The sequence below is a fragment of the Colobus angolensis genome, unplaced genomic scaffold, assembly GCF_000951035.1.
Source record: "Colobus angolensis palliatus isolate OR3802 unplaced genomic scaffold, Cang.pa_1.0 Scaffold138, whole genome shotgun sequence".
NCBI classification, from domain to species: domain Eukaryota; kingdom Metazoa; phylum Chordata; class Mammalia; order Primates; family Cercopithecidae; genus Colobus; species Colobus angolensis.
The window spans coordinates 2,977,691-2,992,965 of NW_012114466.1; the positions used below are offsets into that span (position 1 = coordinate 2,977,691).

Below are 15,275 nucleotides of genomic sequence, written 5' to 3' on the forward strand. Positions count from 1 at the left end.
GAATGGCTTGAACCTGGGAGGCAGAGGTTGCAGTAAGCCGAGATCGTGCCACTGCACTCCAGCCTGGGTGACAAAGCGAAACTCCGTCTCAAAAAAAAAAAAAATTATAAATATATATACGTATATATATATATTTATGTCCTCCTTGCAGCCTTGAGGTCTGAAGACGGACCTTCTTCCCTAAGTCTTCTCTTGACCAGCTGAGCTACCAGGACTCCATCTGGGCCCTTGTGCACCCTGGTGGTCTGGTCCTGTGCACTCAAGACACGTGCCCTCCTTTTGTTCTGGATTCCAGTTCTAGGGGCTGGGGAGGTGGCTCTGGCCAGCAGGTCCCTGGTCTTACTACACCAGACATCACACATGTACCTGCATGAGATTCTCTCTCCAAGTCACCTTCCCACCTGTCAGCCAGGTCTTGAACACCAATCAGTTTCCAAAGTCTCTCTCAGGGCAGGTGTTTTAAAATCAGATTCTAGTCTCTCAATAGGTGCTTCTGTGGTACAAGGAGGTAAAGGAGGTGACTGTCCAAGCTCAAGGATGGCACTGCAGAGAGAGCCAGGTTTTGGAATCTCCCAAACTGGGTCTGCCCTCAGCTCTGCCACCTCCTTTGTGTCAAAGTTGTCAGAATCAGCCGGACATGGTGGCTCACGCCTGTAATCCCAGCACATTGGGAGGCCAAGGTGGGTGGATCACCTGAGGTCAGGAGTTCGAGACCAGCCTGGCTAACATGGTGAAACCCCATCTCTATTAAAAATACAAAAATTAGCCAGGTGTGGTGGTATGTGCCTGTAATCCAGCTACTCGGGAGGCTGAGGCAGGAAAATTGCTCAAGCCTGGGAGGCGGAGGTTTTAATGAGCCGAGACTGTGCCATTGCACTCTAGCCTGGGCAACAGAGAGGGACTCTGTCTCAAAAAAAAAAAAAGTTGTCAGAATCAAAATGGAATCACTTGTGTTTAAAAAACCCTGACAGGCTGGGTGCACTTTGGGAGACCAAGATGGGTGGATCACTTGAGGTCAGGGGTTCGAGACCAGCCTAGTCAACATGGTGAAACCCCGTCTGTACTAAAAATACAAAAAAATTCGCTGGGCATGGTGGTGTGCACCTGTAATCCCAGATATTCAGGAGGCTGAGGCAAGAGAATCGCTTGAACCCAGGAGGCAGAGGTTGCAGTAAGCCCAGACTGAGCCACTGCACTCCAGCCTGGGTGGCAAGAGTGAAACTCTGTCTCAAAACAAAAACAAAAACAAAAAACAAACAAAGAAAACTCCTGAGAAATGGAGCCAGGAAAGGCCATGAAGAGAGGCTTCTCATATAAAAATGCCTGATAACAAGAATGACCACAAAAGGCTGTGTAAACCTTGCACAAAGGCCATAGCAATCACACACCAAGATACCTCTGTGAGGACATCTGCTCAGCAACTGCCTGTCCACCCTCGGGCTGGTGCCGCCCTTGTTATTGATCCTTGTAGCCAGGGATATTCATCTCAAAACAATTATGTAATCCTCCCAATTTTTCCTTTAAAAACCTTTGTCTTTCTTTGTCCCTGAACACACACGTAGTTTATTTACTGTGGCATGCAAATTCCCATTGCAATGCCTGATTCCTGAAGAAATATCATTTTCTTGTAGAGAGTCCCTCTGTCCTTGTTATTTTATTATTATTTTTTGAGACAGAGTCTTGCTCTGTCGCCCAGGCTGGAGTGCAGAGGCACGATCTTGGCTGACTGCAACCTCTGCCTCCCAGGTTCAAGCGATCCTCCCACCTCAACCTCCCAAGTAGCTGGGACTACAGGCACATGCCACCACACCCGGCTAATTTTTGTAGTTTTAGTAGAGATGGGGTTTCACCATGTCGGCCTGGCTGGTTTTGAACTCCGGACCTCAAGTGATCTGCCTGCCTCAGCCTCTCAAAGTGCTAGGATTACAGGCATGAGTCACGGCGCCTGGCCACTGCTTGTTATTTAGGTTGATATCTGTAATACCTTCCCTGTCAAGCTTTAGTCTCTTTGTCCTTGGAGTGGGGAGATAAGACCACGTTCCTTCTGGGGTTAGTAAGCACTTATTATGGGCCAGGCATGGGGTATCCACCCTTGAATTCCATAGCACTCCAAGGCAGGCAGCTACTCCCATCATCCTAGTTTACAGGTGGGTTAGTTGGGGCTCTGAAAGGTTAGGTGACTTACCCTAGGTCACATGACTGGGCCAGGATTTAAACTCAGGCAGGTGGGTGGGCTTGTGTCCTCCCTACACTAACGAGGACCATTCGTGTGTCTGCCAGCGACCCAGCACAGAGTGTCCGTGCATGGACAGCAGTCGCCTTTGCTTTTATTTTATTGTATTTTTTTTTGAGATGGAGTCTTGCTCTATCACCCAGGCTGGAGTGCGGTAGCAGGATATCGGCTCACTACAACCTCTGCCTCCCAGGTTCAAGCGATCCTTTCACCTCAACCTCCCAAGTAGCTGGGACTACAGGTGCATGCCACCACACCCGGCTAATTTTTGTAGTTTTAGTAGAGATGGGGTTTCACCATGTTAGCCAGGCTGTTCTCAAACTCCTGACCTCAAGTGATCCACCTGTCTTGGCCTCTCAAAGTCCTGGGATTACAGGCATGAGCCACCACACCTGGCCAGCAGCCACTTTTTCTTTAATCAACATTATGAATAGAGTGCGGGGGCAGGGGGTGGGCTGGGCCAGCACCACACAGGTGCCTGTCCCTCGAAGCTTCCTGTCCTGACAATGACCTGCTGGCCCTTCTCAGCCATCCTTGGGTATTCAGACTGCTCAACTGCTGAATTGTACCCTCCAAAGACACCGAAGTCCCAGCCCCTGGTACCTATGAATGTGACCATATTCAGACAGACGGTGTTTGCAGATGTAATCAAATTGAGATGAGGTCATATTGGAGTACGTGGGCCCTAAATCCAGTGACTGATGTCCTTATAAGAAGACCATGTGGGCAGGGTGCAGTGGCTCACGCCTGTAATCCCAGCACTTTGGGAGGCCGAGGTGGGTGTATCATTGAGACCATCCTGGCTAACATGGTGAAATCCCATCTCTACTAAAAATACAAAAAAAAAAAAAAAAAAAAAAAAAGCCTGGCGTGATGGCGGCCACCTGTAGTCCTAGCCACTCAGGAGGCTGAGGCAGGAGAATGGCATGATCCTGGGAGGTGGAGCTTGCAGTGAGCTGAGTGAGCCACTGCACTCCAGCCTGGGTGACAGAGCGAGACTCTGTCTAAAAAAAAAAAAAAAAAAGAAGGCGACCATGTGCAGCCACAGAGACCCAGAGGAGAGGGCCATGTGAGGACAGAGGCAGAGACTGGAGCGATGCGGCCACAAGCCAAAGCACACTTGGAGCCACCAGAAGCTGAAGCGACGAGGAAGGATTCTTGGCTCCGCTGACACCTTTTTTTTTTTTTTTTAAGACAGGTCTTACTCTGTCACCCAGGCTGCAGTGCAGTGGTGTGATCATGGCTCACTGCAGCCTTGATCTCCTGGGTTCAGGTGATCCTCCCACCTCAGCCTCCCTGGTAGCTGGGACGACAGGCACACGCCACCACACCTGACCAGTTAGGACTTTTGGTAGAGACAGGGTCTTGCTATGTTGCCAAGGCTGGTCTCGAACTCCTGGGATCGAGCAGCCTGACCACCTTGACCTCCCAGGACACCGTGATGCAGACTTCCAGCCTCCAGAACTGTGACAGGATGAAATTCTGTTATAAGCCACCTGGTTTATGGTCACTGGTTATATCAATCCCAGGACACAAATATGTTGCCTTTCCCCACACAGAGCTCACTCCCCGCCAGGCTCTGGCTTTGACCTCCAGGAAATCCCATGTCCAGATGGGGAAAGGTCCCACCCCGATAATCAGTACACTGGAGACACCCTCATTCCCTCTAGCCCTGCTTTCTCCAGGGGAAACGCACAAACTCTGGGAGACAGGCGCCGGGAGGAATAACCTTTGCAAAGGCATCCCAGCCTGGCAGCGTAACACCACACAGCTGTGCCTGGCCCATGCTGGGAGCCCGTGCACTCCCTAACCTTCGTGTTTGCAGCGTAACACTGCACAGCTGTGCCTGGCTCCGTGCTGGGTGCTTGTGTACTTCCTAACCTTCCTGTTTGCAGCCGCCCCGCCAGGCAGGCCCGGGGAACTTCCCTGCTCCGCATACCAGGAGACTGAGGCTCCTCAGGGCAGGCAGCAGAGCAGCACGGACTACCAGGCTGCGCTCCCAACCTGTACTCTTCCCAAGGCACCTTCTTGGCTGGCAGCCTTTTCTTAGAAGAATGTTGGATGGAAGGAATGCTGCTTGGGATGTCAGAGTTCACACTGCAACGCGAAGCCCTGCCTGACACAGCCCGGGAGGAGGAGCTCCAGGAGGAGGAGGAGATGGGTGTGGGCTTGATGTGGGATAAGGGCAGTGCTTTTTCACTCATTCTTTCATTGCTCTTCCAAACAGCCCTGGGAGGCAGGAATGACTATTCCCAGTCAGGAATTCAGATCCGACAGGGTAGGCAGGCAGGAAACAGCCCATCAAAACTTGGCCAGCGTTCCCGACAGCATAAATTGAGCCCACAGAGCCGACTGTGGAGGTGATGTCGGCTCCTCTGGACACTGGCAAGGCCCTGGCTTCCCTTGTGGAGGAGGGGAGTTCACCCAGGGTGGCATCCACCAGCCATGCCCCTACTTCTGCTACCAAGGAATCCTCACCTGGGAAAAACTTGGTGGATTTCAGTGTCTTCTTTTTTTTTTTTTTTGAGATGGAGTCTCGCTCCTGTCGCGTAGGCTTGAGTACAGTGGTGCAATCTAGGGTCACTGCAACCTCCACTTCCCGGGTTCAAGTGATTCTTCTTCCTCAGCCTCCTGAGTAGCTGGGATTACAGGCATGAGCCACCATGCCTGGCTAATTTTTGTGTTTTTAGTAGAGACGGGGTTTCACCATGTTGGCCAGGTTGGTCTTGAACTCCTGACCTCAGGTGATCCACCCACCTCAACCTCCCAAAGTGCTAGGATTACAGGCATGAGCCACCGCGCCCGGCCAGCTTGGATCATTCTAATCTCTCCTAAATGAAGGAGAAACCACTGCTGAGAGCCTCTGGAAGGGCTTGGTGGGCGGCAGGGGCGCTGGAGGGGTCCCAACTCTTCATGGGGGCAGGAGGAGTCAGCTCCAGGTGTGCCAGGGGCACCGAGTCTAGGGCAGGGTCCCCATCAGTACGTGCTGTGCCCAGCCCAGGCCACGGCCTCCCCACCACAACCCCTCCAGATGGGTAGCCTCTTCTCCATGCCACCGAGGTTGATGCCGAGGTTCTGAGTCCTGACGTCACCTGCAGGGTCACAGGCTGGTGAGGGGCAGGGCCAGGACCAACCTCAGAATTCCCCTTTCCAGGCCCCAGTTTTCTCTACCCAAAACCTCCTGGAAGCAGCCCAGATCTTCCCACTTGAAGCCTGGGCTGGGGCTCACTGTTCCTCTGCCCTCTTTCTCAGCCCCTGCCCACCCCCTCCACACACAGCCCTCGAGGGCTCAGGACTCTCCTGCCTCCCCGCCCCGGGAATCCACCTTCCCGAAGCTGCCAGCACATTCACTTGGACACCCAGGATGCCTCTGTCCTGGCTGCTCAGAGGTGTCGGACGAGGCCCTCTGCCTGCAGGATAAATTCCAGATTTCCAAGCCTGGTATCCAAGACCCTCCAGGCTGAGCACAGTCTTCCACTCCTTCCGATTCTGCTTCATCTCCCACCACACCCTGCCAGGCCCCTCTCCTGCTACCCCCCAAACCAGGAGACAAAATGCCCACTTGCTGCCTAGAAGATCTGGGCCTTTACCCAGGCTCTGCCTCTCCCTGGGATGCCCTGCTCCTCTTCCTCCGGCTGGGTTATTTTTTCAGCGATAATAATAACAATGGGTAGTAAAGTGTGACTCAGAGCATGGGCTGTGCAGCCAGAGGATCACAGCTTCACCACTTAATAGATGTCGACCCTGGGCTGATTCCCTCTGCGTAACTGTGCCTCAGTTTCCTCATCTGTGAAATGAGAATCCTCATCACATCTCCCTCCCTGGGTAACCACAGGCTCTAAATGTATTCAGAGCTGCAGGTGCTTGCTCAGCCTTGGCTGTGACAGTGAGCTGGCCCGCCTCCTCCTCCAAGGTGGCCTCGGGCTCCGCCATGCCTAGTTGTCAGGTTCCCCCCACCCACACCATGCAATCCTTTCTCTCCTTCACCCAACTTAGCCAACAGTCTCTGACCGTCCTCCCTCCCCCTGCCTTGTGTCAAGGTCTCAGACTGTGCTTGTCTCCTCCGTCGGACTGGGAGCTCAGGTCAATGTTCAGGCACAGGTCAACATCCAGTGGACATTCATCTACCCACATAGAGCTGGGGATCCTTGATCCGGGGCTTCCTTTCCTTGGGGCTCTGTCTGCCCCCAGGGCCTCCTCTTTCCTTCCTGGCCTTCTGGTCACCTGCGCCCCCATCCCTGACTTCTGCAGCCTGCCCCCTCCCCCATCCTCCTCGTGCCCTGGTGCTCAGGTGCCGCTTCCCTCCTCTGTGAGCTCAGTCTCACCCTCTCCTGTCAGACCCGTGCTGCCCCCACCCTCTGGACCACAAAACCACCTTTGACCAGCACTGCCTTCTCCTGCTCCCTCTTAGAGCAAAACTCTGGGATGAAGCGGGGCATGATGGTTCAAGCCTGTAACCCCAGCACTTTGGGAAGCCGAGGCGGGCAGATCACTTGCGGTCGGGAGTTCAAGACCAGCCTGACCAACAAGGTGAAACCCCGCCTCTACTAAAAATACAAAAACTAGCCGGGAGTGGTGGCGGGCGCCTGTAATCCCAGCTACTCAGGAGGCTGAGACAGGGGAATGGCGTGAACCCGGGAGGCGGAGGTTACAGTGAGCTGAGATCGCGCCACTGCACTCCAGCCTGGGTGACGGAGCGAGACTCCGTCTCAAAACAAAACAAAACAGAACAAAACCTCAGAAATTAGGTGAATGTGTGGCAGCCTTGTGGGGGTGGAGAGAGGGTGTTGAGACAGAGGGTTTATTAAATTGTGATAGCAGCCAGGAGATCAGGCGCAGAGCAACCAGATGCTGGGAGGTGAAACTGAGTTCTCCACAGAATACCAGAGGGCTTGAGGGGCTGCGACCTTAATAAAATGTAGCCTAGAAACAAATCTACCCGCTGACAATAAGAGATGACAAGAAAACTTGTCTGACTCCTTCTAAGCTTGAGGTAGGAAAAAGTGTGCAGTTCTCCTGAGAGCCTTTAGCCAAGAGTCTGCCCTCACCTGGGATTAGGTTTGAATTTATAAAGCCTAACCCAACCGATGAGAAAAGCGGCCCCAGGCCTGTGACAGCCCTAGGCTGCTTGGGAGAGCAATTATAAAAATGCTCTGGATAGGGCAATTATCATTAACAATAATTTATCGTATATTGCAAAGCAGCTAGAAGAATTGTAATGTTCCAAATGCAAAGAAAAGATAAACGTTTGAAGTGATGGGTTTCCCCGATTATTCGGATTTGATCAATACATTGTGTACAGGGGTCAAAATATCACACATACCCCAAAAGTATATACAAGTGTTCTATATCAGCAACAATAAACAATGCTCCGGGAGGCATGCCCACGAGCTGGGATTCTCACAGATAAAGCCTTGCTGGAGATAAACTCATAATCTCAAATTACACAACACACAGAAACAGACCACCCTGAGGGAAGGACAAGCAAACACCACACATACCAGGAGGAAATTCCCGAGACACCATTGGAAGGCGACTGTAAAACTAAATTTGCCTCACATACTTAAAGATGTAAAAGAAGGAATCAAATATCATATTTGCCAGGTGTGGTGGTTTGCGCCTGTAATCCCAGTGCTTTGGGAGGCCGAGGTGGGCAGACCATGAGGTCAGGGGTTCAAGACCAGCCTGGCCAACATGGCAAAACCCCGTCTCTACTAAAAATACAAAAATTACTTTGGGAGGCCAAGGCAGGCAGAACACGAAGTCAGGAGTTCGAGACCAGTCTGACCAACATGGTGAAACCTCGTCTCTAGTAAAAATACAAAAATTAGCCGGGCGTGGTGGTGCGCACCTGTAATCCCAGCTACTCAGGAGGCTGAGACAGGAGAATCACTTGAACCTGGGAGGTGGAGGTTGTAGTGAGCCAAGATCGCATCACTGACTCTAGCCCGGGCAACAGAGACTCCATCTCAAAACAAACAAACAAAAAATAGCCAGGCGTGGTGGCACATACCTGTAATCCCAGATACTCAAGAGGCTGAGGCAGGAGAAACTTTTGATCCCAGGAGGTGGAAGTTGCAGTGAGCCGAGTTAATGCCACTGCACCCCAGCCTGGGCGACAGAGCGAGAGCCTGTCTCAAAAAAATAAAAACAGCAGCAACAAAAAAACACAAGAATAGAACAAGACGCCGTAAAAGCCAGGTGCCCAATAGGGGAACTTCTTTTTTTTCTTTTTGTTTTGAGACAGTCTCACTGTGTCGCCAGGCTGGAGTGCCGTGGTGTGATCCCGGCTCACTGCAACCTCTTTCTCTGGGGTTCAAGGATTCTTGTGCCTCGGCCTCCAAGTAGCTGAGATTACAGGTGTGTGTCACCACACTTGGCTAATGTTTGTATTTTTAGTAGAGACGGGGTTTCACCATGTTGGCCAGCCTGCTCTCGAACTCCTGACCTCAGGTGATCCACCTGCCTTGGCCTCCCAGAGTGCTGGGATTACAGGCGTGAGCCACCGTGCCCGGCCCCAATAGGGGAACTTCTAATGTGTGGCATCATCACGGTGCTCCCCCACGGAGAAAGGATAGTACCATGGAAGCCAGGGCCCTGGGTATAGGGCCTGCAAGTGGAACCATCTTTCTGGGCACTATCTGGGTTGAAAGGGGACAAAGCTAGGCAGAAGGGGCATCACGTATCTGGGCTTTGATTCTGGCCCCTCGCTTGGTGCCCAGGATTCTGTGTATAAGTTCTGAGCAACTCCAGCATGTGTCTGGGCATGTCTGAGAGGGTGTCAGGCACCACAGCCCACGCCTGGCAGAGTCATAGTGGCCATGAGTGTGCCTTTCGCTAGGGAGAGGGGTGTGGCTTTCACTGGGGAGAGGGGTGTGGCTTTCACTGGCTTCTCTGAAACGGCAAGGCTCCCACCTTAAGAAGCTGAGGGATAAGCATGGCCCTTCTCTATGGAGCATCCACAGATTTGGGGTGGAGGAGGGAAAACATTTTTGTGGTTAAATACACATGGCTCTATTCCAGACAGAGGATAAATCCTTTTCTGTTTGTTTGTTTTGAGATAGGGTCTTGCTCTGTCCATTCCGGCCTCTGCTGTCCATTTTACAGATGGTGAGACTGAGGTCTTGCACAGGAGTGGGATATGTAGGGTCACCGGCAGAGCAGGACTGTCCCAGTGCAAAGGTAAAGGACACATGCTCACTCACGGAGGCCCTACTGGGTGCTGGCACTGCGTACCATCTACCCTCTGACCCGGGACAGACCCACAGGCCAGAATTTCCACCCACATTTTTCAGAAGAGGAACCAGAGGCTCCGAGGGAAAGCTGACTTGCCCGGGTTGTAGGGTGAGTGAGTGGAAGGACTGAGATCAGAGTCCAGCTGTGACTCTGGAGCCACATGCTTCCCACGGTGACCCCGCCCAACACTGCACAAGCCTTCAGTAACCCTACTGAACTTCAGTAACTCCAAGAGTGCCTACTTCATGCCAGGCCCTGAGTCCCAGGCTGCCACTTCCCTTCCCCTGAAAGCCACAAGAGGGCAGTAAAGGGAGGCTCCAGAAGCCCTGGGAGGCAGGAGGCCTGAGCCTCCAGAGGTGACATTTCACCGGGGCCTGGAAGGATGACCTCACCCAGCACGGCCAAGTGGAGCACAGACCAGAGCGACAGGAAGGGGCTGCTCCCCCACCGTGGACAATGACATCAGCCTGGCCCTGTGCTCGGCACCCACACCCACTGTCTGCCCCTAACCTCACAACAGTGCCCTGGGCAGAGGGTTGGGGGCAGGTGCACGCTGGGCAGTGCCAGGCAGCACAGGCGGTTGGAGCGCAGGCAGGAGGTGACCCTCAGGCCTCCTGACCCCGGTCCTCAGTGCTCTTTGCTCTTCCCCATCATGCCCAGCACATTTTCTTTTGAATCTTGCTCTGTTGCCCAGTCTAGAGTACAATGGCACAATCTCAGCTCACTGCAAACTCCACCTCGTGGGTTCAAGCAATTCTCCTGCCTCACCTCCTGATTAGCTGGGACTACTCAGCTGCTGCCACCACACCCAGGTAATTTTTGTATTTTTTTGGTAGAGACAGGGTTTCACCATGTTGGCCAGGCTGGTCTTGAACTCCTGACATCAGGTGATCCACTCACCTCGGCCTCCCAAAATGCTGGCATTACAGGCGTGAGCCACCGTGCCTGGCCATCACCGGCACATTTTCTACCACTCTTGAGGCTGGGTCAGCCTGACTTCCAGCTCCTGGCCTCACTGGGCTCACAGCTCAGGCTCTGTGGACACTGGGGTGGGGGGTTGGGGCGGCCACAGGCGGCTTGTTTAACTGAAAAGCGCCAGGCCCCTCCCTAGCCCACCCCTCTGGCCTGGGCCCTCCTGGATCCTCAATCAATTCCAGAAGTCCTTGTTTCGAGGCCCCCACCCAGTCCGGGGGACACACCCTACTTGTCGCTGCAGTCAGAGCCAATGAAACCAGCCCCCGCGAGGGGCCCAGCTACTGTTCCTGGGCTAGGGCTTCTGACAAAGGATTGGGCTGGCCCCTCTCCAGCCATCCACGAACCCTATCAAGGATGACAGGGTGGACACAGTTGCTCATCCGCGGAAGCTGCTTCCATCCCGTGGGTGGCTCACGAGCAGGTTTCTCATCTTACTGATGGGGAGACTGAGGCTCAGGACGCAGCTGATGAGTCATGGGGAGGGGAGGGGGGTGACTTTGCAGCCAGGGCTCTTGGGACCCCAGAGGGACTGGATCTGAGGCCGGGCAGGGGACCTGCCTTCAGAGGTCCTCAAGGGTCCATGAATTGCCCTTTGTTGGAGCCTGAGGCAGGGTGAGCTGGCAGGGTGGATACAGCCTCCTGGCTCCCCGCTCCCCCTGCCCTCCTTCGGGGTGCTGGGCGTGGGAGGATGGCTTTGCCCAGACACCTGGCCCTGGCCCCAAGGGGACTCCTCATTCAGATCTTTTTGGCAGTTTCTGGTTTTGAGTAACCGAGGTCTGGGCCCTCTGTCTTGTGGTTCTGGGCGTGGGTGGCAGATGGGTTGAGGCCAAGGCAAGAAGCCTCTTCCTCAGGAGCTGGGGCTGCCAGGTGGCCCTCGAGGTGGGTGGCTATCTTGACTACAAACTCTGTCACTCCCCAAGCACTGGCTTGGCCCACGGGAATTTCCCCAGACTCAAGGGGCAGATGACAGGAAGGGGCTCTCCAGGGCTTCACTGCAGGGATAAGGACAGAGGGTGGCCATGCGGTTAGAAGCTCCCAGCTTCTTGCAGGGAGCTTGAGTCATCAGCTCCCAGGGTGTCTGAGAGGAGAGGCAGGGGACCCAGGGGCCTCTTTGAAACCTCCTGAGTGAATGAAAGCAGAGGCCGGCTTCCTGACAGAAGGCTCTGTCCTCGGAAGCCAGGCTCAGTTCATGTCCACATGCTCACCGTTCACTTAGTCTGGGATGATCTTCCCTTAAGCCTGGTCTGGTTGGCCAACTCCTATTCATCCTGCAAAACCCTTCTTGGAGTAACCTAATCCACCAAAGTCTTCTCCATAGCCCTGCCCCACCACACACACATCTGTGTTTGGAGGACAGTACTGTCCAGGCCACCCGCTACAGTGGGCACATTCCCTGGTGGGCTCAGAGAGGCCTTGGGCGGCCCTGCAGAATGAGAGCGGCAATTTCCTTAGGTGGCTCCTGTAATAACATGGCTTAGCAGCTACTTAGCTCCGATCACACACCAGGTACCGTGCTTGTCTCTGCGACATTCCCGGGCCAAGAGAGCCATCTGCAGCCTCCTTTTAACTCAAGTATTTCTTGAGAACCTCGTATGTGCCAGCCCTGAGCTAAGTGCTGGATTCAAATCTGACCTTGGCCAAATCAGTCACCCCGTGCCAGCCTCCGTGTCTTTACCAGGCTTTCATAATTGCTCTGTGAGAAGGCAGAGTGTGGGGGGCAGGGGGTCTTCATTTAACCTATGGGCACAGAGAGGCCAGCGGGGACACATGGTGGAATCCAGAGCCCAGCACCAGAGGCTATGTCCAGGCACCCCGGCTGATAGCCACGGAGGAAGGTAGATGAGGAGCTCTGGCTGGGGCCTGGGTGGGCCTCCTCCGCCTCCTCTTCCTCCTCCTCTCCCTCCCCCTCCTCCTCCCGCTCCGCCTCCTCCTTCCCCCAGTCTCTCCACTCTCTGCCCATGGCGTCCCCTGTATTAGAGTATGCTTAAGGAAGATATTCACCTGAGCTCAGTGACCGTGACATTGCCTTCCCATAATCTGCCTGGCACTGTGACCAGAGGCCTCCCTGGAGGGTCCTCTCAGCTTTGGGGCCAGCAGAGCAAGGCAGTGTGGCTAACCTTGACCCCTAGCATGCAGGCCTCTCCGCCTCGTTGGGCTGGCTCCTCTCCTGAGGACATCTCAGCTCTGCTGGCCACGCCCTCTGCGACTCAGTGGGCCAGTGGTAAGACAGGTCCACGGCCACGTGGTGCAGGTTCCCTCTGTGCTGTCTCCCGGGCCCCACAGATTCCTCCTCTTGCCGGCTCCTCCCTCCAGCCACTGCTCTCTCAGGCCACGGCTCTGGCCACAGAATCCCCTCCACGTCAGCCTCCCTGTGGCTGGGCTTCTTCCTCCTGGCTGCCCTCCAGGCTGTGGCCACAGGGACCTCTGAACAGGGCAGTTTGCCCACATCACCTCCTGCCTCAGCCCTCCGTGAGCCCCACAGCCCCCTCTGCACAGCCACACAAGGCACAGGTGTCCCCCTGGGGCTCAGTGGCTGCTCTTTCCCAGCAAGGCCCCTGGTCCCATAAGGCTGGAAAACACAGAGTCAAACAAAGTTCAGCAGCCACCCTTGCCTCCACAGAGCTGTGCCTGCACGGTCTGCTGGACTCCCCAAAAAGGGATGTTTCCCAAACTTTTTTTTTTTCTTCGAGATGAAGTGTCACTCTTGTTGCCCAGGCTGGAGTGCAGTGGGGCAATCTTGGCTCACTGCAACCTCTGCCTTCTGGTTTCCAGCGATTCTCCTGCCTCAGTCTCCTGAGTAGCTGAGATTAAAGGTGCCCGCCACCATGCCCAGCTAATTTTTGTATTTTTAGTAGAGACGGGGTTTCTACTATGTCGCCCAGGCTGGTCTCAAACTGCTGACCTCATGATCCACCTGCCTCAGCCTCCCAAAGTTCTGGGATTACAGGCATGAGCCACTGCACCCGGCCTCCCAAACTTTTTTTAACTAACATTTTGCAGAGCACTTCCCTGAGTTCCCAGGAATCCAGTCCAGGGAAGGCTGGCCCTCCGGGTGAACAGCCACCATCCTGCAGATTCCTACTATGTGGTGGGAATCTGAGCCCTTCATGGGCTGGTGTCAGTTGAGCCTCACATGGAGGCCAGGAGAGGAGGATCAGCACCCCAGCTCTGCAGATGCCGGGGCCGAGAGAGAACAGACTCAGCAACCACTGGTGGCATGGTAGGGTGAGGAAGGAAGAGCCGCTGCGGTGCTACCCTGGCAGACAATCGTGGCCCTGGAATGCCAGGGTCCAGTGAGAGCTGCCGGGATGCACGAATGTGGAGACCGCATTGTAGTCCGACCCTGCCGTGTCCGGGTCCTGCAGCCTGTGCCCCAGTACTGCCCTGCCCTGCCCCAGGCTCTCAAATCCCATCTTGGCTCCCTCCTCTGTCACACACTGCCACCACTGTGTCACCTTGAGTTCTTGGCAGGGGACTCTGAGCCTCTAAGCAGGCACCTAGGCTCTGGCAGGGAGCCAGGAACATGCCTTGGTGTCTGTGGGGAGTCTGAGACCAGGTGTCCATCTCTTATCCTCCCAACCAGGGGATCTGTGGCTCAGAGAGACGTCCCAGCCCGCTTGCCGTGGTGGGCAGGCATGGGAAGACGCAGCAGCTCCCATGGGGAAGTCAGGCACCCAGGGTGGGGAGGACAAAGGCTGGTGAGCCCTGCTGTGGGACCTCCATGGAGGCAGTGCTGCCACGGCTGCGGCCCTGGGATGCCCACCTCCTGGCTAGGCTGTGGCGGGACCCCCTTGCTGCCCCACCAGGCAGGGACCAGCCCTCCTGTTAGGTTCAGATGCTCACTTCTGTCCCTAACCCCCATCCTTCCCCATCCCCCCTTTCCTTCTACTAAACGTGCACTTTAGGGTGGGGGAGGGACATGCCATTCCAGGGGCGTGCCTAGCATTTTCTGTACTTCCTCACAGGAAGCCACAGGGCAGGTGCCCTTCTGCCCATCTCAAAGATGAAGTATCTGAGGCTCAGAGAAGTAGAGCAAACTGTCAAAAGTTGCACAGCTGGATAGTGGTGGAGCTGGGACTTGAACCCTGGACCCTGTGACCCTAAAGGGCCACATCAGTATCTGTGCCCTACGGCCCCGAGCAGCCTCATTCTGAGAAAAGTTTGTTGACTGAATAAAGTAGAAAGCCCCAAATCACAGCAGCTCCCAGGAGGGACCTGACATCAGTGCTCCCCCCACCAAACCCACTCACTCAGGCTGAGGTCCAGCCCTCCCTCCTTGTGGGTCTCTCATCGTCCTACTCACCTTCCTCCAAGTCTCCAGCCACACTACACTCACCCTCGCCCACACACCTGCCTCCCTCGTAACCAGCCTTCAGCACAGTGGCACCTGTACAAGCCCTCAGGCTGGGCCGGTGTCTTCTCTGGGCTTCCTGAGCCCCAGGCTTCCCTCTGCGAAAGTTCCAATCACACCATGGCTCTATGTCTTCTGACCAGCCTCCCCCATCAGACTGAGTGTCCCAAAGGGGAGAGGCTGAGTCTTTTTTTTTTTGAGAGAGAGTTTGGCTCTTGTTGCCTAGGCAGCAATAGGGCGATCTCAGCTCACTGCAACCTCCACCTCCTGGGTTCAAGCACTTCTCCTCCCTCAGCCTCCTGAGTAGCTGGGATTACAGGCATGCGCCACAATGCCTAGCTATTTTTTTTTTTTTTTGTATTTTTAGTAGAGACGGGGTTTCCCCATGTTGGTCAGGCTGGTGTCGAACTCCTGACTTCAGGTGATCTACCTGCCTCGGCCTCCCAAGGTGCTGGGATTACAGGCATGAGCCCCTGCGCC

General features: G+C 54.7%; 1 protein-coding gene across 1 annotated transcript in view; it reads right to left on the reverse strand.

Annotated features, from left to right (window-relative positions):
- Nucleotides 1-14,917, reverse strand: part of PRR5 (proline rich 5 (renal)) — a 58,922-nt gene extending 44,005 nt beyond the window's left edge. Inside the window, 3 exon segments of the mRNA XM_011934800.1 lie at nucleotides 169-189; nucleotides 7,757-7,777; nucleotides 14,824-14,917. Coding sequence (XP_011790190.1) covers nucleotides 169-189; nucleotides 7,757-7,777; nucleotides 14,824-14,917 — 136 coding nt within the window.
- Between the last annotated feature and the right edge of the window lie 358 nt (nucleotides 14,918-15,275).